At 41.5% G+C, this 23724-nt stretch overlaps 1 protein-coding gene across 1 annotated transcript in view; it reads right to left on the bottom strand.

Moving 5' to 3' along the window:
• LOC133506440 (cytoplasmic phosphatidylinositol transfer protein 1-like) overlaps positions 1 to 23724 on the bottom strand; it is an 81982-nt gene that overhangs the window by 33250 nt on the left and 25008 nt on the right. The window contains exon 2 of the mRNA XM_061830577.1: positions 403 to 551. Coding sequence (XP_061686561.1) covers positions 403 to 551 — 149 coding nt within the window. The remainder of the gene's footprint in view (positions 1 to 402; positions 552 to 23724) is intronic.

The raw sequence follows: 23724 nt of genomic DNA, 5'->3' as shown, positions 1-23724 counted from the left end.
TGTTTATAGGGATGACACTTGGGCTTTAATGTGTGCTGTTTTGGTTAGCAATCAAGTTCACTTTGGCTCAACATTTAACTCAATGTGGAAACATCATTTACCAATGACCTAAGATACTATATATATATATATATATATATATATATATATATATATATATATATATATTATATTGGAGGAAATGAAGGTGCTAATTTGAGTGTCTACTGGAATGGGGACACTAGTTAAGAAAAAATATTCATCATATACATCAGGAAAAACAAACTGAGGACCATTGGCTTCTGAAAAGGGTAAACAATACAAAAGTGGCAACCAATGATGAAAGCAAAACACTGTCATTGTTTTCTAAACGACTACAATACAGCAGATTTCAGTCTGTCGGGGGGGGGGGGAGCGACTGACCTGTTGAGGTAGACCCTTTTTTCTGTGAACTGTCCCTGCCCGTGCAAGGGGTCTTCATACGGTTCATTCTGGACGACTTCCACACCTTCTCCTCGGTCACTCTGTTCATGGCTGTGTTTGCTGATCATGTACAGCTGTCCAATGCGGTACTGGAAGGCAGAAAGAAAGAGGATATATTTTTACCTCATAAAATATATTGTGAAAACACTGGAAACATACAATATCATGTTTGTTCTTCAGCATGAACTTCTGGGCCAGGTTGTTTGATGGCTAGGAACTGGCTGCTGCTCCTGAATAAAACTAGGCGCTGGTATTACAAGCTATGTGTAGCCCAAGTAACTGCAGAGATACTAAAGGACAATACATAACACACAACAGCACTTGACAGACCACAAGGACAATTGCTCTGTGTTTGAAACTATTACATCAACAACAGTAGAGTTTTCCCACAGTCCATCATAGTATAATTCTGTGCGTTATAATGGTCAGAATATAAAGAGTGACTCCTCTTAATCAAAGCAAGATGATAAGTGGTAAAGAAAATGGATGGATGGATGAATGGACGGATGGATGTGATAGTTGAAGTTTAACTAATAGTTGACTTATTCAGTTTCACATATTTTTTAATGATTAAAAAATAAAACCTTCACATAATCATCAAAACATTTTTTAGTTTATCTGTAATAATACTATGAATATGTTTTTTTTCCCATCTCTCTCGTGGTGGAATAGTGACATAGTGGACGAGCGTGTCTGCCCAAGTGAGGAAATGTACGTTTGAATCTCAGCTGGAACATCTCTGTGTGGAGTCTGCACCTTCTGACCATCAACAGGGTTTTGCTCCAGGTATCTGTAATCCTAATGTGGATGAGCAGTTTAAAACATGGATGAATTTGTTTTCTCTAACAAGCTTTAAAACAGTAGGGTAGAAGGCCTGGAGATGGAAATTTAAACCCACCACACTCCCATTGTTGCTTTCTTTATCCTCTGACAACACAATCATCTGCTGAATTACATTTCAATGTGTTTAAACTCAGCACCCAGTTTCCATCGCAAATCTCTCAAGTAATTCATTCACAGATTCTAGTAATGATCAATACAAAAAATACCTTACGGTCCAGCAAGTCATCATATATATATATATATATATATATATATATATATATATATATATATATATATATATATATATATATAGTGATAAAGATGCAGAACCAAGCAAAAAGTTTACTCCAGCAAGTATAAAAATGAAAACTAAATTTTGAGATAGAGGCTTGGCAGTCTTGTTGTTTTCATGCGATTCAATGCAAAAAATTCCCGCTCCCCCCCACAAAAATTAACATTTTTTTCTTAAACGCCAAGCTCTTAGGCTGCAGTGAAGTTCTACAATATTATCGTCTGCAGTTTTCCCTGTAAGTTACGCGTTACAGTATTACAGCTTTTCTGGGTGACTTCTTATGAAATGGTAATCAAATTCTAGTTACTTTTTTATATCAAAGAGCATTACTATAGAGAATATAGAACACAGTTAAACATTGCAGATTTCGTTTTTTAATTGTTTAAGAAATGTTATAACCGGTGCAGATACATTCAAGTTTAGAGAGAAAGTTCCACCTGTAGATATGAATAGCTACATATTTAAAGGCAGAAGTTAAGTACACTGCAAAAACACATATTTCATTTTTTGTCTCACTGTCTGAAGTCAGATCAGACTAAACCTCTCCTGTTTCAGAATGACCAAAATTATTTTATTTTGTTAAATGCCACAATAATGAGGGAGAGAATTTCTTTGAGAATAGATGAAGAATTTAAATAAAGACGATATGACCTGCAAAAGAATGGCTGAAGTCCCGTGAGATTTGCAAAATTCATATGTACAATAAACCCTCTGATGTGACGTAATATTATCATTACATATATTTTGGAGATTAATTGAAAATAAAAATTGAAAATAAAGAACATATTTGAAATCCAAGCAAAATCTGGATATGTGCCAGCTTTCGGAGCCAAACGCAGAAGAAATATCGCTGACCCCACCCCTGACGTCTCCGATGCTTAGCATTACAGACCGTTCATTCTAGCTAAGCAAACAACAGGAAGCTGAACTGGAGGTCGCAGAAATGAAGATGTTGAGGTTCTCGCTCGGAGTGACCAGGTTGGATAGGATTAGAAATGAGCTCATTAGAGGGACAGCCAAAGCTGGATGTTTTGGAGACAAGATTCGAGAGAGCAGATTTTGATGGTTTGGACATGTTCAGAGGCGAGAGAGTGAGTATATTGGTAGAAGGATGCTGAGGATGGAGCTCCCAGGCAAAAGAGCGAGAGGAAGACCAAAGAGAAGGTTTATGGATCTGGTGAGGGAAGACATGAGGGCAGTTGGGGTTAGAGAGGAAAATGCAGGAGATAGGCTAAGATGGCAAAAGATGACACGCTGTGGCGACCCCTAACGGGACAAGCCGAAAGGAAAAGAAGAAGAATTCTAGCTAAGCAAAGATGCCGACTTGTTCTGCACCAAAACTGAGAAAACGCGTCCAAATTTGTCCTTCGTTAACCTCCCGTGGGGTCAACGTGACAGGATAAAGCTGTGGCTGTCGCAGTTGAGGCTCATTCATCAGCGGGGAAATTTGCACACATTTAATCATTACTAGTTATTAGCCGCTAAGTTTGGCTTCTCAAGCTGGTACAGTAAAGCAAAAATATACGTTATGAGGCGCAGCTGTTCAATCCCGGACTTCCGTGTGTGGAGTTTGGATGTTCTCCACGTGTCTGCGTGTGTGTGTAAACTTGCCTCCTACGTTGACAGCTAGGATAGACTCCAGCACACCTTCGATCATTGTGGGGCCAAGAAAATGGATGGATGGATATATACGTGTAACACTTCCCGGTTACTATTTATGGGGATCCGCGCGTGCGACAGCTACCAAGAAATGCAGTCTGTAAACAGCAGGCCTGCATTTACGGACAAACTAAAGTGTGACTGCCTGAACAGTACACGCAAAGTTGATAATTTATTTTTCAATCTTAATATCTTTCATGTTCATATTTAGATATCGATACTGTAATGATGTGTCATTCAGACTTAATGGTAAATGCATACGTTTGTTTTTGCAGTTTTTATTTGTATATTCATAGATCTTGAAATGATCGATCCTGCACAGATAAAGAAAATTTAAAATACTGTACTCTTTTCCCCTGCCTTTTATCCTGAAACTAATCTGTCACATTGGCTTCATTAATGAGACATCATCACTTTCACGAAGCCCCAAACGCAATAAAGGTGTTTCTAAAATCAATTGTGACAAGAGTGAACCTGACAACTTCAGAGTAGCAGTGAATAATGTAGCTGATTTCTACTCTCTCCTCTTCACGTTTCATAAGAAAGGAGGGATTGAAGGACACTGATGCAGAGGACAAACTGAGGGTGAGGAGGACAGTGGGCAGAGTTGGTGAAAAAAAATAGTATGACATCATATCCATTTAATAAGGACATCAACAGTCCCTGGCGTCATCACCTAAAAATCACAAGGATGCGCTTACATTTATGAGGGCCGACACGATTATTTGAACAGTGTGTTGAGCCACACACACACACACACACACACACACACACACACACACACACACCACACACACACACATTAGTGAAGGATTACAAAACGGCAAATGGAAGCTTGTATAAATTGCTTGAATAGCTCTTTCATTTTCAGCCACTCATGCAAAACAGCCAATCACTTCTGAGATTATTGCAATAATGAAGTACTACTGGCTTGTTCATATCTAGAATCTTCACAGGATAATCACGTCAAGGAGTCACATTTTACCAGGCTGGTAACTCTGTTTGCACCGATGACAGTAGAACATGTGCCGATCTTTTGGATCTCGACGAACCCAGCTCCCAAAGTCATTACTTTCAACCCAGGCATCTTGAAAAATGCACTTCCCCATGATACAAGTTGGATCGATCGAAGAACTACGCTACGTCGTAACGAAGACGAAGTGAAATGCCTACTCATGGAAACAATGGAAAATCGACAACAAGATGGCGACTAGTTGTGAATACAGAGTGACTTCCACTGACAATTTCCGGCTGTTTTGGACGCCAGACGGATCTCTATTTTTTTTAAATAAAAGATTATTTTTTTAGGGAGAATTTTGGCGGTAGAGGTCCTCCCTTTGATTTTTTTTAATTTAAGGGCTTGACCGGTTTTCGGTGAATTTTAAGGACTTTTAGATGCACCCTCAAAAATTTAGAGGTTTTTAGGGACTTTTAGGGCCGCGTGCGAACCCTGACTCAGGACCAAAGCTATTTTGTTATTTATAGACCAGTAACAGAACTTTAAAATCTATTCTAAAGCTGACTGGAAGCTGGGGTAAAGCCTTTAGAATTGGAGTTATATTCTCTGACCTATTTGTTCTGGTCAGAAGTCAAGCTGCAGCATTCTGAGTAAGTTACTGTTTAATGCTCTTTTTTGGGAGTCCAGTAAGAAGACCATTGCATTACAAACTTCTACTTGAGATAAAACCAGGGCAGAAAGCAGCAACACTGACAACACCATCATGCACACAGGCCCCCCAAAGATGTGTGCTGAGCCCCCTTCTCTTCACTCTGCTGATCTACGACTGCGCAGCCATATCCAAAGGCCAACCTCTTCATCAAGTTTGCAGACGACACGACTGTAGTGGGCCTCGTCAACAGCAACGATGAGACAAACTCCAAGATTGAGGTGAGCCCCCTTGTTACCTGTCGCAAGGACAACAATCTTCACCTAAATGTGGCAAAGATTAAGGAAATCAAAGTGTACGTCAGGAGAGGGCACACCCAGCATCCCCCACTAACCATCAATTTTGCTATAGTAGCCAAGGTGAGCAGTGGCAAATTCCTGGGTGAACACATTTCCGAAGACCTGCCGTGGACCTCTAACACCACAGCACTGGCTAAAAAGGCTCAACAACGGCTCTACTTCCTGCGATAACTAAAAAGAGTGAGTGTCTCGACCCTTTTCATGATTTCCTTTAACAGAGGGACAACTGAGAGCCTTTTGTGCAGCAACATCACCATTTGGTACGGCGCCTGCACCACCACCTTCCTCAAGATCCTGCAACACACTGTGAGAGCAGCTGAGAAACTCAGTGATGTGTCCCTTCCTTCCCTTCTGGACATTTAAAACACCCACATCACCCACAAGGCCACCAAGATCCCTGGCAACCCCACTCATCCATCCAACTGCCTCTTCAAATTGCTCCAATCAGGGAGGAGACAGCAGAGTCTTTGGGCCAAAAACAGCAGGGGCAAAGACAGTTTCATCCACCAGGCAGTCCAGTTGGCCAATCCCTCTCTGCTTTGCCCCATTATTATTATCCCTCCCTGGCACCCGCCACCCTTGTCTCTAGACGAGAAATTAACCTCATGCACAAACCAGTTTAAGCACAGTTTCTGCCTTGCATTATCCACTGATTATTCTTCTACACTATTGATGTCTATTATTTAATACACTGTCCATAATACTCAACTGCATCTATGTAGAGTGTAGATGGGAATTGCAGTTGTCGTTAAATTAGCCAGTTTGACCATATTGGTTGTACAGGTATTCTCAAGAAGGCACAATGTACATATTTTACACATACCAGTTTATTTATAATTTATTCATTTATTTTTTATTCTTTAGTCTATTGTAGCATATGTGTATGTATATGTTTTGGAGACAAGGTAAGAGAGAGCAGACTTAGATGGTTTGGACATGTTCAGAGACAAGAGAGTGAGTATATTTGTAGAAGTGTGCTTAGGATGGAGCTGCCAGGCAAAGAGCGAGAGGAAGACCAAAGAAAAGGTTGATGGTTGTGGTGAGGGAGGACATGAGAACAGTGGGTGTTAGAGAGGAGGATGCACGAGATAGGCTTAGATGGAAAAGATGACACACTGTGGCGACCCCTAACGGGACAAGCCAAAAGGAAAAGAAGTCTATTATAGAAACACAGGCCTAAGAGTAATGCTATTTCAAGAATGTTGTACGTTAACGTAGGTATACCACAACTGTCAATAAAGGTACTTGAAGTTGAAGTAGGGGTGAAGTTGGAAATCAGTCTGATACCAGCAAGAAAAAAAAAAATCTCGATCAGAATGAATCCAAAATCTCAGATTTTTACCACTCATATTACAAGCAGCCCATTCCATGGTTCCCTCCAGAACTTCAATCCAGCAGTGCCTGCATGACATGCAGAGCCCACATGATCACACGTGATTTGTTTTCAAGAAGAACCAGGACGTAACGTAAAGGACAGCGGCGCCCCCAAGTGGACTCGTTTGTTTCCATTAGTTTTACCTCCGGGAAGGTAGCTCTTTGTTCCTTCGTGTTAGCCAAAATGCCGGCTCATTGAATTGCTGAACATTGCTTGAACACTCGGGAGAATGGATTTAGCTTTCATACGTTTAAAAGAGACCCGGTCCGTTGTGAAAAATGGATTGCACGGACCAGAGGACGAGAGCTTTGTGGGTTCCAAATAACAGGTAGGTGTGTATACAGCTACAAAAAAAAATAATAGTTTGGGGCGGACCACGTAATCAGTCTCTCATAACGTAACAAAATATCCGCGTACAAATTATGTCGATGTGCGCGTCAGGCTGCTTCGTGGACGGCGGCAGATCTGAAGAACACAGCCAAGAATGCCTCACTCAGCCACGTGCGCGCAGTAATGTGCCCCGGGTCGAAGGTGTTCATCAATTACTGCAATGGCTTTGAACATCCCCCTAAAAGCAGCACGGCTCGGCTCCATTATATGCCACCACGGCGCCGAAAATCAGCCACACTGGCTGAGGCGCCGCATTCGGCGGTCACGGCTTCTGCAACCACTGCGCGTCGGGCTTTGTGGACAGGGGCGGCTCTGAAGAACCCAGCCGAGAATGCCTCACTCAGCCGCGTGCGCACAGTAAAGCGCCCCGGATAGACTGTTTTGTTCATCGCGTACTGCAACGTCTATGAACACCCCTCAAAGCAGGACGGCTCGGTTCTGTCATAAGCCACACCGGCCGGCTGCGATGAGCCGCGATGGCTCATCTCAACCGTGGAAGTGGATCGGACGGGTATGCGGTTTGGCCGTGATCACATATCATCTGAATATGGCTTGAAACAATAGTGTGATATTGCCCCGAGGGCTCGAAAAAAATAGTGTAATATTGCCCCAAAACTTCACTCGGTTGTGTGGTGTTCTCCTTTTCGAAAAGAGCTTCCGTGTCAAAAGGGGCGCGTTTGTCTCCCATAGTTAGGGAGCACCGCATGTTTTCATTGGTGAATGTCCGGGTGACATCACGGACGGAGGATGCAGCCAATATGGCGACCACTTGGATATCGTAGAATGACACTTCTGCACCTTTGCGCATGGATGACACGCCCTCCGCTCACATTTATTTTTTCGTATGGACATTGAAGTGAATCATGTTATATGTACTTCTCATTACAAAGTCTATTTTTGAATGTTTATAGGGATGACACTTGGGCTTTAAAAGTCATTTGAGACTCCACTTGAAGTTCACTGTAAAAGAAAACTCACACATGGGAATTTCACCCATTGAAATTTTAAATACATGAGACTTCATTCCTTTTTGCTTTTGTTCACAAAAACTGCCAGCTCAAACCTACCACAATGAATGAAAAACACTAGTGACAAGCTGACAAAAATTAGCATTGAACTTGCAGAATTTATCCCTCTCAAAATAATTAATAATGGTACAGAAACACTGTATAAACAAAAAATAAATACTCAAATCTAAAATATATTCTTCAAACTCTGTCAAAAAAGTGATATTAACAATATTTGCTCATGACCTCTACTTTATTTCTGCAAGTGTGTGTCATTCCATGTACCACACTGCCCCTCAGAGGTTAAGACTTGCATGGCAGGAATAGAAATACCAACAAGGCAGAGAGATAGCCAAGCACCTTGAGCCTTCACAACATGATTGCTATCAGACACAATATTGTCAATAAAGCTAAATCCCAGTTGCATCCAGAAGTTCAAAAGTATATTGCCACATGTGGAGAAAGCAAATGATGTTCCCACCATATACCGACAGTCAAAAAATACTAATAATAATAACTGAATTGAACTTCCCCCGACCAGAACCCGAGTGGAGTTATGTTACTTGCTTCGGTGGTCAGTGAGGCAAAAACACTGGTGTGGGAGGAGTTTGATGAGGCCATGAAGAACGACTTCAGGATGGCGTTGAGAAAATTCTGGTCAACCGTCCGGCATTTCAGGAGGGGGAAGCAGTGCACTGTCAACACTGTGAATAGTGGGGATGGGGCGTTGCTGACCTCAACTCAGGATGTTGTGAGTCAGTGGGGAGAATACTTCGAAGAACTCTTCAATTCCACCAACACGCCTTCCCATGAGGAAGCTGAGTCTGCGTGCTCTGAGGCGGGCTCTTCTATCTCTGGGGTTGAGGTCACCGAGGTGGTTAAAAAGCTCCTTGGTGGCAGGGCCCCGGGGGTGGATGAGATTCACCCGGAGTTCCTAAAGGCTCTGGATGTTATTGGGCTGTCCGAGTTACACGCCTCTGCAACATCACATGAACATTGGGGACAGTGCCTCTGGATTGGCAGAGTCGGGTGGTGGTCACACTTTTCAAGAAGGGTGACCGGAGTGTGTATTCCAACTATAGCAGGATCACACACCTCAGCCTCCCTGGTAAGGTCTATTCAGGGTTACTGGAGATGAGGGTATGTTGGGAGGTCGAATCTCGGATTCAGGAGGAGCAATGTGGTTTTCATCCTGGCCATGGAACAGTAGACCAGGTCTACACCCTCGGCAGGGTCCTCGAGGGTGCATAGGAGTTCACCCAACCAGTCTACATGTGTTTTGTGGACTTGGAGAAGGCGTTCGACTGTGTCCCACAGGGAGACCTGTGGGGGGTTCTTCTGGAGTATGGGGTACCGAACATCCTGATACGAGATGTTCGGTCCCTGTACGACCGCTGTCAGAGTTTGGTCCGATTTGCCGGCAAAAAGTTGGACTCGTTTCCGGTGACAGTTGGACTACGCCAAGGCTGCCCTTTGTCATTGATTTTGTTCATAACTTTTATGGACAGAATTTCTAGGCGCAGAAGAGGCGTAGAGTCTATTCAGTTTCGTGGCGTCAGCATCGCATCGCTGCTCTTTGCAGATGATGTGGTTCTGTTGGCTTCACCAAGCCGTGATCTCCAGCTCTCACTGGAGCGGTTCGCAGCAGAGTGGGAAGCTGCTGGGATGAGAATCAGCACCTCTAAATCTGAGACCATGGTCCTCAGTCGGAAACGGGTGGTGTGCCCTCCGGGTCGGGGATGAGATCCTGCCCCAAGTGGAGGAGTTCAAGTGTCTCAGGGTCTTGTTCACGACTAAGGGAAGCATGGAGCGGGAGATCGACACACGGATCGGTGCAGCGTCTGCAGTGATGTGGACTTTGTATTTGTCCGTTGTGGTAAAGAGGGAGTTAAGTCGAAAAGGCGAAGCTCTGAACTTACCAGTCGATCGATGTTCCTACCCTCAGCTATGGGCACGAGCTGTGACTCGTGAGCGAAAGAACAAGATCCCAGATACAAGAAGCCGAAATGAGTTTCCTCTGGAGGGTGTTCGGGCTCTCCCTTACAGATAGGGTGAAAAGCTTGGTCATCCGGGAGGGGCTTAGTTTTGAGCCACTGCTTCTCCGCATTGAGAGGAGCCAGATGAGGAGGCTGGGGCATCTGATTCGGATGCCTCCCGGATGCCTCCCTGGTGAGGTGTTCCGGGCATGTCCCACCAGAAAGAGACCCCGGGGACGACCCAAGACACACTGGAGAGTCTATGTCTCTCTGCTGGCTTGGGAAAGCCTCTGGATCCATCCGGAAGAACTGGAAGAAGTGGCTGGGGAAAGTGAAGTCTGGGTATCCCTCCTGAAGCTACTTCCCCCGCGACCCGACCCGGAAAAGCGGTAGAAAATGGATGGATGGATGAATTGAACTTCGTTATTTTGCACTTTAAATCTACTGTATCATTTGTATTTGTTACTTATAAAGTTATCTTGGAAAGAGTACTTTAAGAAGCTAATGAATGAATAAAATGGGAGAGAAGGTAGAGTAGAAGAGGCAAGCGTGAACGACCAGAAAATGGCATTGATCAGTAAGCAGAATTTAGAAAGGCACTGAACAGAATGATAAATGGAAAGACAGTTGGTCCTGGTGACATACCAGTGGAGGTATGGAAGCAATTTAGAGAGGTGGCTGTGGAGCTTTTGACCAATTTATTCAATAGAATACTAGGGGGAGAAAAGATGCCAGAAGAATGGAGGAAAAATGTGCTAATCCCTATTTTTAAGAACAAAGGCGATATTCAGAACTACGGAAACTACCAAGGAATAAAGATGATGAGTCAGACAATGAAGTTTTGGGAAAGAGCAGTGGAGGCTAGACTTATGACAGAAGTAAGTATTTGCGAGCAACAGTATGGGTTCATGCCGAGAAAGAGTACCACAGATGCATTTGCCTTTTGCCTCGAAGATGCTCGTGGAAAAGTACCGAGACGGTCAGAACGAGCTACATTGTGTTTTTGTAGACCTAGAGAAAGCCTCCTCCAGAGTACCAAGAGAGGAACTGTGGTAATGCATGCGCTAGTCTGGTGTGGCGGAGAAATGTTAGAATAGTACAGGACATGTATAAGGGTAGCTGAACACCGGTGAGATGTGGCGTAGGTGTGTCAGAAGAACTTAAGGTGCAGGTGGAACTCTATCAGGGATCCCCGCTGAGCCCATTCCTGTTTGCGGAAGTAATGGATAGGTTAGACTGGAATCCCCTTGGACCATGATGTCCGCAGATGGTATTGTGATCTGCAGTGAAAGCAGGGAGGAACAATTTGAAAGATGGAGGTACGCACTGGAAAGGAGAGGAATGAAGATTAGCCGAAGTAAAACAGAATATATGTGCGTGAATGAGAGGGGCGGAGGAGGAAGACTGAAGCTCCAGGGATAAGAGGTAGCGAGAGTGGATGATTTCAAATACCTGGGGTCAACAATACAGAGCAATGGTGAGTGTGGTAAGGAAGTGAAGAAACGGGTACAAACCGGATGGAACAGTTGGAAGAAGGTGTCTGGTGATCTATGTGACAGAAGAGTCTCAGCTAAAAAGAAGGCCAAAGTTTATAAAACTGGTGAGGCCGGCCATGATGTACAGATTAGAGACGGTGGCTCTGAAGAAACAACAGGAAGCAGAACTTGAGGTAGCAGAAATGAAGACGCTGAGGTTATTGCTTGGTGTGAACAGGTCGGACAGGATTAGAAAAGAGCTCGTATGAGGGACAGTCAAAGTTGGATGTATTGGAGACAAGGTTAGAGAGAGCAGACTTTGATGGTTTGGACATGTTCAGAGGTGAGAGAGTGAGTATGTTGGTAGAAAGGTGCTGAGGATGGAGCTGCCAGGCAAAAGAGCGAGAGGAAGACCAAAGAAAAGGTTGATGGATGTTGTGAGGGAGGACATGCGGACAGTGGGTTTTAGAGAAGAGGATGCACGAGATAGGCTTAGATAGATTGAAAAAGACGCGACAAGCCGAAAGAAAAAGATTTATTAAGGTTATATTTCATGGGTTATATTTTTTATTTCATGCTTATGTTTAAGTTAAGCAGTTGTTATGTTGCAATTTAAATGTATTTTTATTATTAGTTTCATTAAAGTTATTTTTTTAGGATTTTGTAATCTATATTTGTTTTTTTCCCCAAATGTAGTACATTCTTATTCTTAAAGCTACAAATAATAAAATACGTGATTATTCTGATATCAGATTGGACTAAAACTCTAGGCTGCAATGTTTTAGGCAAATTGGAGTGAAAAAGTTGGACCGGGAAAATCCCAACTGTAAATTTTTTTTTTTTTTTTTTAAATTGTAAGCTTACATACGCCACCCTTGTGCAAGGGAACGGGGAAGTAAACCAATACAGATTCATTTAACACCTAGCCAACCATTTTCTATTATGCTTATCCTCATTAGAGCCGTAGGCAAGCTTGACCCTGTCCCAGCTTACTTTCAGCAATTTAAATAATTATTGAAATATCAATTGCTGCATATACGTTGTATTTTAAAAATCTTTTTTTCTACTGATCTAATATTGTTGATTCTTGAAAAGGTGAATTTTGAAATTTTATCACATCTACGTTTTTTTTATATGTGGCAGCATTAGCTTTTGCCAAGCCTGTGAGAATTCACAGAAATCTCAAAAGCCTATAACACATTGACAGAAATGCTTTTTCACCTCTTAAGAGGGCTTAAAAGTGTCAAAGTGTATGGGCTTTGAGTGGTTGCCCATAGTAGTTGGCAGAGAAACGCAAACAATTTGATGTGTTAAGGTGCAATCAATAAATATGTGGTGGATCTGTCCATCTAATGCTAAAATTCCATTATCTTTGAAGCCATCTAGACAGCTGTTAAATCAGTTTTAAATCCAACAGAGAGGTCGAGGTTTCTTGACAGTGCTTTAATGGCTTCACTTCTGGCTTTCTGTAATAAACCAAGAACCCTATCATTTTTTCAGTACAGCTGTCACAAGCTTGAAAACATGAATGAACTCAGTAGGTCGCACCACTGCATGTTTCAGCTCAGAATCAAAACAGTTAATTAATTCATCTGTATTTCAGGGACAAAGTCTCCTTTTGTTTTTTTACCCAAAATGTTTGACGCATTTAAGACCAAGGCTTCAATTTATTTTAGCATTTGATCTCAAATAAATCTTATTGAAAAGGGCAAATATTGTATTTAAGAATAAAAGATATAGTATATGCATCCAATAGGATTGGCTGTAACAAATAAATTGATGAACTGATCTGAACTGTTGTTCTTCGTTTCCTCTGAATTTTAAGTCAATCTAATCATGTACTTGCAAAATGAGATGGCTTGAGCGGACACCGCCATTCAAAAATTGGAAAATGGCCTGTTTACACATCACATTTCTGTGTCAAGTATTAAGAAACATCTGCTCATCCTGTCACACATTTCCGTAAGAGTTATTACTGAATTCTGGGCAAGAAAATTGGGGATGATTTATGACATAAAAAACACCATAAAACTAACCCCCATGGTAAATGCAGTATCATTGTACTGTATTTACATTTTGGTAAGATAATGTTTTTCGGCTTTCAATAATCAATGAAAATGCGCCATCAAGTAAAAATGAGGATATAATAAACCTCCACTGATGGGCAGCACACCTTCCTATTTGAATGTCATTGTGTGGTAGTCCGCACATCTATGGATTTGCTAATCACTAAACTGACATTGTAATAGGACACACTGCTGCCCTCTGGGAACATAGATGTTGCCCAACAGAGAGACCATTTTACCCATGATCACTGAATCTGAAACATGTTGTAACTTGAGAGCAGGGACCTTTTTTGCTCAATTTCTCTGTGTAACATGTAAAATGTGTGTGTGTTTCTTTCGGCTTGTCCCTTTCGGGGTCGCCACAGCGTATCATCTCAGATGAATGCATATATATGTTTGGCACAGTTTTTACACCGGATGCCCTTCCTGACACAACCCTTCTCAGGGAGTGGAGGCCCCAGTGGGATACAAACCCACAACCCCTGGTTTACCAAACCAGTGCTCTAACCACTGAGCTACGAGGCCTCGTAACATGTAAAATGGCAACAATAATATCAGTGACAGCTTAAAATAAAAGTTCGTTGTTGAAATAAATGAACTCAGTGGTTTCTTTTTGTTTTAGTGTGTATGTGGCCTATGTTTTCTTGCTACGATCACTTGACGAAAATCTACAGAAGTGACAGCATTCAGTTCATCAGTTTCTATAATACTTACCATCATTTGTGTAAAGGACATTTTGATAAAACTGTTTAAATCCTCTAAAATTATTACACAGTCACAGATTTCGAGAGGTGTGAAAAGGTGGAACCACTATGTTTAATCTTAGCTTCTTGCATGATTCAAAATTCAAACTTAGAGACAAATACCACAAGGCTTCTTTGAGGAAAAATATAATCGAAATAGAAGAAAGAAATTCAATTATTAAAATAAACTCAAATAATAAATACAATGTACTTTTGAGCTGAGCTGTCTGCTTGTCATAAAGGCCTTATCTATCTATCTATGCATCTTTCCATCTGCCAATAAAGGAAGAATTATGCAGTACTGAAATATGGATGCCTAAATGAAGAGAATATTGCTCAATTGGCTTATTCAGACATGGGTGATGCATTAGAGGCTCTTCTGGAAATGTGAATAATGCAAACCTTTAGCAGCGCTGTCCTAAATTGAAAGTGTGAAACTTGGAAATTTGGATTAAACATGTCTCTTAACACCACTTAAAGGAAACTCAAAGATCTGAAAAGTAAAAAATGTTAACTTTAGAAAATGATTGCAATACATTTCCCAATTATTTTATCATATATATGACAGTGATCCTATATATCAGTATGATACTATTTTCTTTAAACAGCCTATGAACTTTACATTATGGTCGTGACTTTGCTGATTGACTGGTATAAATCATATGGTTCTAATGCTTTTTGGTAATGAGCAGAGCATGCATTTGAGTATTTCATGTGAGAAATGGTAGTGTTTTCAGTGAGTCAGGACTCTCATGACTAAATGTTTATATTATAACTTCAACGCACATTGTCACGACCCATTGGAACGGGAGTGGGACCCAAATGCAGGACTCGGACGATGCAAAGTAGTTCGGGGAGAAACGTTTATTATTTTGTGGTCGGGGATCGGGCAGGCAGTCAGGTGTAGCAGTGGTAGTTGGGACGTCGGGCGAAGAGAGCAGGTGAGCGGGCAGGCAGGAGTCGGTACACGGGAGAACGATCAAAGCAGGCAGAAGTGTCAAAGGAGTCAGGCTTACGGGGTTGGTCGGAGAACAGGCGAAGGTCGGTACACATGGGTTGTCGATCAGGGATACGGGAGTACTCGAACGGGACATGAAGCTCAAAGAACTGGCTGGGACCAGTTGTCATCAAGGTCATATAAATACACAGGATAATCAGCCCGCATGAGGCGCAGGTGTGCGCCTCCCAATCAGCGCAACTGCGCAGGCACCCGCACAGCCCGGGCTGGAGCGGCAGGATCATGACACACATGGCCAAAAAGTGGAAAAGGCCTGTAACAGGAACACACCACAAAGGTGGGTAGTAACGAGCAACATTTGTACTATTAAATTCACTCAAGTAACTTTGGGGATAGAGTATACTTGTCAGAGTAGTTTCTATTCAAACTTTTGAGATTTACTTGATTATTTTTAAGAACAAATGCTACTTTTACCCCATTACGATGAGCTATATTACACTACTTCAATTTTAGCTACAGTTACTTATTGTTGTGAAGGTGATCTGTTTTAGTTCATCAGCGAGACTTATGACTGACCAGACTTTGACCATTCAAATGGAGCCAAACAGTCCCATAACAACACAGTCTCCAGATGGCCTCACACAGATGCAAAGATTTCACAGTAGTGCAACTCATTTATGTTAAACATGGTGGAAATCTCTGTTTTCCTTGAATATGGTCTTCAGGTCACCCAGTAATCTATTAAGAATAAAGGGTACAGAAAATTGATGGATGGACAAGGACCTGTTTGTCATGTGTGACCCTACCAGGGGCATGAACCCCCAAATAATTTGGCTCCTAGGATCTTTGGGAGATACAGTACAAACCCCTCCACCATGATAAGTTAACAGCTTCCAGAAGGGGAATCCCACATTTCTGGTGTAAATTAATATTAAATTCAAACATATACAGGTAAATGTTGTTCCATTGTAGATGTTGTGTAACAGAGCTTTGAGCCTTTCACACAGTCACACTTAAATAATCTCATATGGCTGCACTGTGAAGGACCCCCATCCTTTTGCACTTTCATTACCTGCAACAGCACACACACACACGCACACAGTTCTGTGCACATTTAATCAACTGAGCAAGTGTACCATGCGTCAGGCTGCTCTCTCTCGATAAGATTATTCTTGAGCTGGAGGCCTTCAAGTCAATAGGGGCACCAGGAGTGTAATTAGTGTGAGCCTACATGATCGAAGGGTGGAGGCGAGAAAAAGGGCAAGATACCAGGAATGGAAAGATTGCTCATGAGGATGTGATAGTGATAAAGCTGATTAAGAAGTTATTGGTGTAAGACCAACTGAGAGTGATAACGTCAACTGATGTAACATCTCCTGGCTCTGCACTTGCAATGCCTACAACCTTGTAATACAGATGAACTTTGATTTAACAATGGTTTTTAATAGCAGAGAGACAACACGCTAAAATCTACTGATCTTGGCATGAATGTTGTTGCAGCATATTCTGACTTACAAAACAGAACACCTGCTACAGCCTGTCTGTGTGAAACAAGAGACGTGTGATGAGTCTTGAAACATTACATCATTGTGTGTGTGTATTTCTGCGTGCCGCGCGTGTGTGGATGCTTTGCCAGTGTCTGTATGTTTTTATCCATGCATTTTGTCACTTGACCTTTAAGCCCTCCCCTCAAAGTCTTGCAGTTTAAGCTACATTTGTAGTTAATTGTGTGCGTTCTATTCATGACCACAGTTAAAGGAAAAGATGGATGTCCGAGACCTTCCTTCTGGAGAAACAAGAATGGGTTTTATAACCCACAGCAAAGTCCAGCTAATATTATCTACAGCTAAATTGTGGTATGATAATGAAATAATTTATATATATTATTTATAAGTGGGGAATTGAAAGTTAGTCAAAGAAAAAAATTTAACTTTTGTACTTTATATCTTCCTCTTTTTCTTTCGGCTTGTCCCGTTAGGGGTCGCCACAGCGTGTCATCTTTTTCCATCTAAGCCCATCTCGTGCATCCTCCTCTCTTAACACCCACTGTCCAATGTCCTCCCTCACAACATCCATCAACCTTTGGTCTTCCTCTCGCTCTTTTTCCTGGCAGCTCCATCCTCAGCACCCTTCTACCAATATACTCACTCTCTTGCCTCTGAACATGTCCAAACCATCGAAGTCTGCTCTCTCTAACCTTGTCTCCAAAACATTCGACTTTGGCTGTCCCTCTAATGAGCTCATTTCTAATCCTATCCAACCTATTCACACCAAGCGAGAACCTCAGCATCTTCATTTCTGCTACCTCAAGTTCTGTTTCCTGTTGTGTCCTGTGTCTCTAATCCGTACATCATGGCTGGTCTCACCACTGTTTTGTAAACTTTGCCCTTCATCCGAGCAGAGACTCTTCTGTCACATAACACACCAGACAGCTTCCGCGAGATGTTCCAACCTTCTTGAACCCGTTTCTTCAATTCCTTACCACACTCACCATTGCTCTGGATTGTTGACGCTAAATATTTGAAGTTCTCCACCCTCTCTATCTCTTCTCCCTGCAGCCTCACTCTTCCCCCTCCACCTTTCTCATTCACACGCATATTCGGTTTTACTTCGGCTAATCTTCATTCCTCTCCTTTCCAGTGCATGTCTCCATCTTTCTAATTGTTCCTCCGCATGCTCCCTGCTTTCTGCTGCTAGATCCACAAAAACACAATGTAGCTCCTTCTGACCTTCTCTGTACCTTTCCACTAGCATCCTAAAGGCAAATAGTGCATCCGTGGTATTCTTTCTAGGCATGAAACCATACTGTTGCCCTATTTTATTCTTTTGTACTACTTTTGTCCTTAATATGAGACTCCCAAAATATCTATTTATGAACAGGCTTCACACAAGGAGAGGATGGATGAAAGAACACAGGATAAAAAACAGACATGATGAGGCATAAAATGGATCAGACAGACTGTAGAGAAGACTCAACGCACAAGAAACAAAAATTAAGAGAAGAACTCTATATTGAGGCAGTGGAATTAAGACAAGCTTACCAAGGGGTTATAAAAATGCAAAATGTAAAAGAGAGGAATTGTACAAAACCACATACTGCCTTGGTACCAGTTATCGGGTTTAAGATAAACAAGGGTTTAAAACAAAAACATAAAAAAACAAGCAAAATCACAAAAAAACAAATCTATCGCTCACTTTTCAGCAAGCAGCAAATTTGGCTGATACTGTATATGTATATAACAAAATACTTGGAAAAAAAGAGGTTTCAAGCTGTTGATTGCTATTAAAAGAAAAATAATTACATTGGAAGCATTTCATTTCTATATCTGGAACTTTTTAGGACCTAGCGCCTAGCTTTTTTTTTTTTTTTTTTTTTTTTTTTTTAAATATGGTAGCTCCTCTCAACTGAAATTCCATCAAGGATGTTGACAGGGGAGTGATGCAAGATGATGTAGGAATGTGTGGGAGAAAATACATAATCCTTACTTGATTACATAACTTTAAATGGAAACATTACTCAAGATGGTGTCACGTCATCAACGTGTCACAAATGAACCGTCTACATGGCTAAAGTGTCACTATTACAAAAAAATTCCTCTTTATGCTTTAGATTTGGATTACTTTTAAGACAAATATAAATAGCAGTTACTCTTTACACCAGGGGTGCCAAACTAATTTTTGTCACGAGCCACATTGTAGTTATGGTTTCCCTCAGAGGGCCGAGATGGGGCCTCAATATCTCAATTATTATCATTCACGATACGATGATTTGAAATTTTGACACAGATTTGAACAGGAATCATGGAAGTTGACACACATAAAATCATGTGACGGGCCGGATCTGGCCCCCAGGCCTTGAGTTTGACAAATGTGCAGATGCAAAGACGATCATCATTGGTCAATCCCATACCCATACTGTTCTCCTCCGACCCTCCTCTTGCCCTACGCTCTAAAGCGTATTAGTGGATCGACTAAAATAATACATCCATCCATCCATCCATTTTCTTACCCGATTATCCTCACAAGGGTCGCGGAGAGTGCGAGAGCCTATTCCAACTGTCGACGGGCATGAGGCGGGGTACACCCTGAACTGGTTGCCAGCCAATCGCAGGGCACATTGCGACAAACAGCCACACTCACAATCACACATATGGGCAATTTAGAGTGTCCAATTAATGTTGCATGTTTTTGGGATGTGGGAGGAAACCAGAGTGCCTGGAGAAAACCCACGCAGGCACGGGGAGAATTTGCAAACTCCACACAGGCGGGTCCGGGACCAAACCCGGGAACTGTGAGGCCAACAATTTACCAGCTGAGCTACTGTGCCGCCTAAAATAATACGTAATGATAAATAATAAAGAAAAACTGTATACAGGTTATAAAATGTTGATATACTGCTTATGTACTTACAGTTTAGAACCAACACTACATTTCTTTATGTGCCCAACTGTATTTCACAAGATGACAGCCCAATTATTACTCAGTCTTAGAAATATGTGGTTGGTTAAGTACAGTAGTCAGTGTAATTAAGACATTGCATTATTAAATACAACTCCAAATACAACACACACACAGCAAAATGAGTATTTTCAAAGTACAATAAAAGAAGAAATGATAACAACAGAAAATTAACTATCTAATCTGAACTTCTGCTCCGTTTATGATCCAGCCGGTGGATACCAATTTAAAATGTCACCCTCGAGGAGCTTTGGGATTCCCTAAAAGGATACATCAGACGTCCCTTGATGGAAGCCCGTGGAGGCTCCTCAATGCTTGCTCCTCCATGCTTAAGACACTTGAGATGCTCCTTAATATATCTTGGGCTGCCCTGCAGTTCTGTTGTTGGAGCCTGAGAGGCGCTTTGTGCCCTCTTTCTCCCTCTCTTCTCCTCTCCTCTCCTCTCTTTCTAGCACCTTCTTCAGATGAGTACCTGTCACCAATCAGGTCTCGTAACCACCTGCTTTTCAGACTGGCTGAAACTGAAAATCTACCCAGAAGATTGCTTCTGCTACAGCAGTACCACAACTCTGCAACTCTACTCAATTCCTTGTTGTTCTGAACTTTGTGTCCTTCCTTTTCCTCAGTGTATGAACAAGCAATTGTCTTCTTTTATTTTTTTGAAAGTGATAACGTACACATATTACATTGCCTTGTCAATCAGCAGGCTAACAGTTCTAAAGATGTCAAAGGTCACCAAAGTTGAAACTATTTCATATAAACAGATGTGTAAAGACAATAATGTTACATGCATAAGCAATACATTTTTTCCAACCATCGTGTGGAGCGGACACGATGTATTCCCGCAGGAATTTAACAAAGAGAGCAATTTCAAAATTGAAGAAACAGTATGTTGAACACAATGGTCATTCAATCGCATTGACAGATATAGATATCGTGCACCTACGACATAAAATCACGTGATTTTTGTTTATGTCGCCATATTGCCGGTCAAACAGAGCATTATTGAAAATTAATTCCATTGAGATGAAAATATGTCTTATAGCACGACAACAGTACCGGTCCGTGGACCAATTGGTACCGGGCCGACAAAGTAATTAGTTCCGTTGTATTCATTATCAGTGTCCGAAAAATCTTTTACTTTGAAAAATGACCGGATTCTCTGGGTTACCTCTTGGTCACTTGAGCGCCAAATTTACCACCACAAGCTAGAAAGAAACAGAAAAGTAAGTTTCTTTCGGCTTGTCCCTTTCGGGGTCGCCACAGAGTGTCATCTCAGATGAACACACGTATATGTTTGGCACAATTTTTACGCCGGATGCCCTTCCTGACACAACCCTTCTCAGGGAGTGGAGGCCCCAGTGGGATACGAACCCACAACCCCTGGTTTATCAAACCAGTGCTCTAACCACTGAGCTACAGGAAACACATCTTTGGAAAATTTCTTTTCGATGAGGAAAAGGCCCAGTGAAGAGATTGAAGAAGAGCCTCAAACTTTCAAGAAAAAGAATGTTATTAACCACATCAAAAACACTCCTTTAACTTGTGCCTTTTTAAGGAGCTTTGTGAAGAGATGGACGCAAATGCTTCTCTGACACACAGAAATAAAATGGTTATCCAGAGGGAAATCGCTCACTCGAGTGTTTAAATTACGAGAGCCGCGGCAAAGATTTCTCTCATTTCCGACATATCTGTGAACGGGGGTTTTCTGGAGTGACAGCAACCAAAACAAAACAATGTAATAGACTGGATATAATTATATTGTCTCCCATCACGTTAGCATCTTGTTGCAGAGAAAGAAGCTCAGGGCTCCCATTGATATAGCGTTATGATGAGTTAAAATTTTCATGCACTTTAAATTCATTTTCGTGCCACATTTCATTTTGAACGCTTGATTAAACAACAGCAACCAGCAACCAGTACAGAGAGTGCTAGGGCTGTGGTTGCTAACAGAGGGAAATGGTTCAAACTCACAAATTTTATTTGAGCTGTTGAGAAATAATATTCATGCAGTGTTGAATAAAAAAAAAAAAAGTTGAACTGTTGTGTAGGTATATTTAAATAAAAGAGAAAGAAATTTGGAATGGCTGGTTCTTGTTCATTATTTGTCAATGCGTATTTTTTATTTATTTCATTATTACATTCTTATTTTATTATTCATTATTTTTTATTGTATTCGATATTCAAAACAATTGATTTTCAAAACAAAAAAACTACATTAACACCCCAGACAAACACACACACTCACAATCACACCTTGGGGGCAATTTAGAGTCTCCAATTAATGCATGATTTGGGCATGGGTGAGGAAACCGGAGTGCCCGGCGAAAACCCACGCTAGTACCGGCAGAACATGCAAACTCCACACAGCCGAGGCCATCATTTGAACCCCGGTCCTCATCACTGTGAGGCCAATGCTCTACAGCTGCTCCACCATGCCACCAGAGATTCTCCCATCCAGTTAAAATATTTAAGTTGAAGATTAAATTAAAGAAAATTTGTCCAAAGCATGTCTTTATTTCATCACATTTAAAAAAAGGTAAAAAAAAAATACACAGTGCAACTACTTTTCATACAATGTGTTGTTCTATGATACTGTATATGTAGTAAAATTTGTGAACAAATGGAAGACACTGAAATTGCTCATATCAAAATAGTTGGCTCTATGTCGTGACTACTCACCCATTCAATGTGAAATTCAACAACCACATGAATATTTGTTCACTGGCTATTTACGAAATTATATTGTATATATATATATATATATATATATATATATATATATATATATATATATATATATATACACACACACACATATACAGTATAATTCGAAATCTGTTCTCCAAACTCCTCAACGACTGGGGCAGGTTAAGTTAGTACGCTCTACAGCTGCGCCACCGTGCCGCACCCACAAAATCAGGAATTCAAAAACTTGGAAAACTGTGAAGAAGTTATATCATAAATCAATTTTGTACACCAGAAATGTTTTGAACTGAATGCCACACAATATTCATCGACTGAACTCAAAGCACCTGCACAGGTTTCCCCACGTGTCATTAAATTCCTTCAGTTTGGTTCAATCGTCTCAGTTTCAATATGGGTAAGAAAACTGGCAAACTTCACAACTGGTCAGAAGACCATCCCTGATCCCCTCCACAGGATGGGTATGTCACAAATGTTCATAGCTAAAGAGGCTGGTTGTTCACAGAGTACTGTGTATATCACATTAATGAAAAGTTGAGTGGAAGGACAAAATTTGACAGGAGAAGATGCACCAGCAAAAGATTATGACTTTAGCGTTCACCGCATTATCAAGCAGAGAAGGTCCAAGAAATCTAGCAGAGATACAAAAAGAGTAAAATGAGCTGGGAATCACGGCATCAAAAACCACCAAATTCAGATGCATCTGGGAGATGAGCTACAACAGTAGCCACTTGGATCAAGCCACATTTGAGCCCGAGTTAATGTTGGAAGCATCTCATCTGGGGGCAGGAGGAGGAGAAGGACTGGAATGTTGGTATATGGCCCTAGGTCCTCTTTTACGATGAAAGTAAAATGTGTCTTTTATTCGGAAATCAAGGTCCGAGCGTTTGGAGGAAGACTGGTAAAGAAGAGAATCCAAGCTCTGTGAACCCCAATGTGAAATATCCAGTGAGTCATGACCTGGGATGCAATGTCCAGAGCAGGTGTTGGTAAACTCTGTTTTCTTAAATCCAAAGTCACCGCAACAGTCTACGTGAATGTTTTTGAGGACTTCATGAGACTCTACTGTACATGCACATCCCTCTTCCTTCAATCACAATCAATGATATCCACAGCCTTTGAACATTGCTGATGATTCCTACTGAATGGCACTTCACGTTGTATTTGTCCACAGGACTGTGTTACTTTCTAAGTGCAATAAAGTACACTACAAACCAACCTCAGCAATGTTCCCAAACGTGTTCACAATATTTCCTCTGGCACCATATGATAGTGAAAAAACTTTCAGGTAAATGAATGCCAGTGTTGTGCATGTCGCTCTTGAATTTCAGTTACTATTACGTGTGACTGGGAGAGAGCAAAACAG

This window comes from Syngnathoides biaculeatus, chromosome 9 (genome assembly GCF_019802595.1).
Source record: "Syngnathoides biaculeatus isolate LvHL_M chromosome 9, ASM1980259v1, whole genome shotgun sequence".
In the NCBI taxonomy this organism is placed as follows: domain Eukaryota; kingdom Metazoa; phylum Chordata; class Actinopteri; order Syngnathiformes; family Syngnathidae; genus Syngnathoides; species Syngnathoides biaculeatus.
Note: the sequence above shows the minus strand (reverse complement) of the source record. Positions and strands in the feature narration are given on the sequence as shown.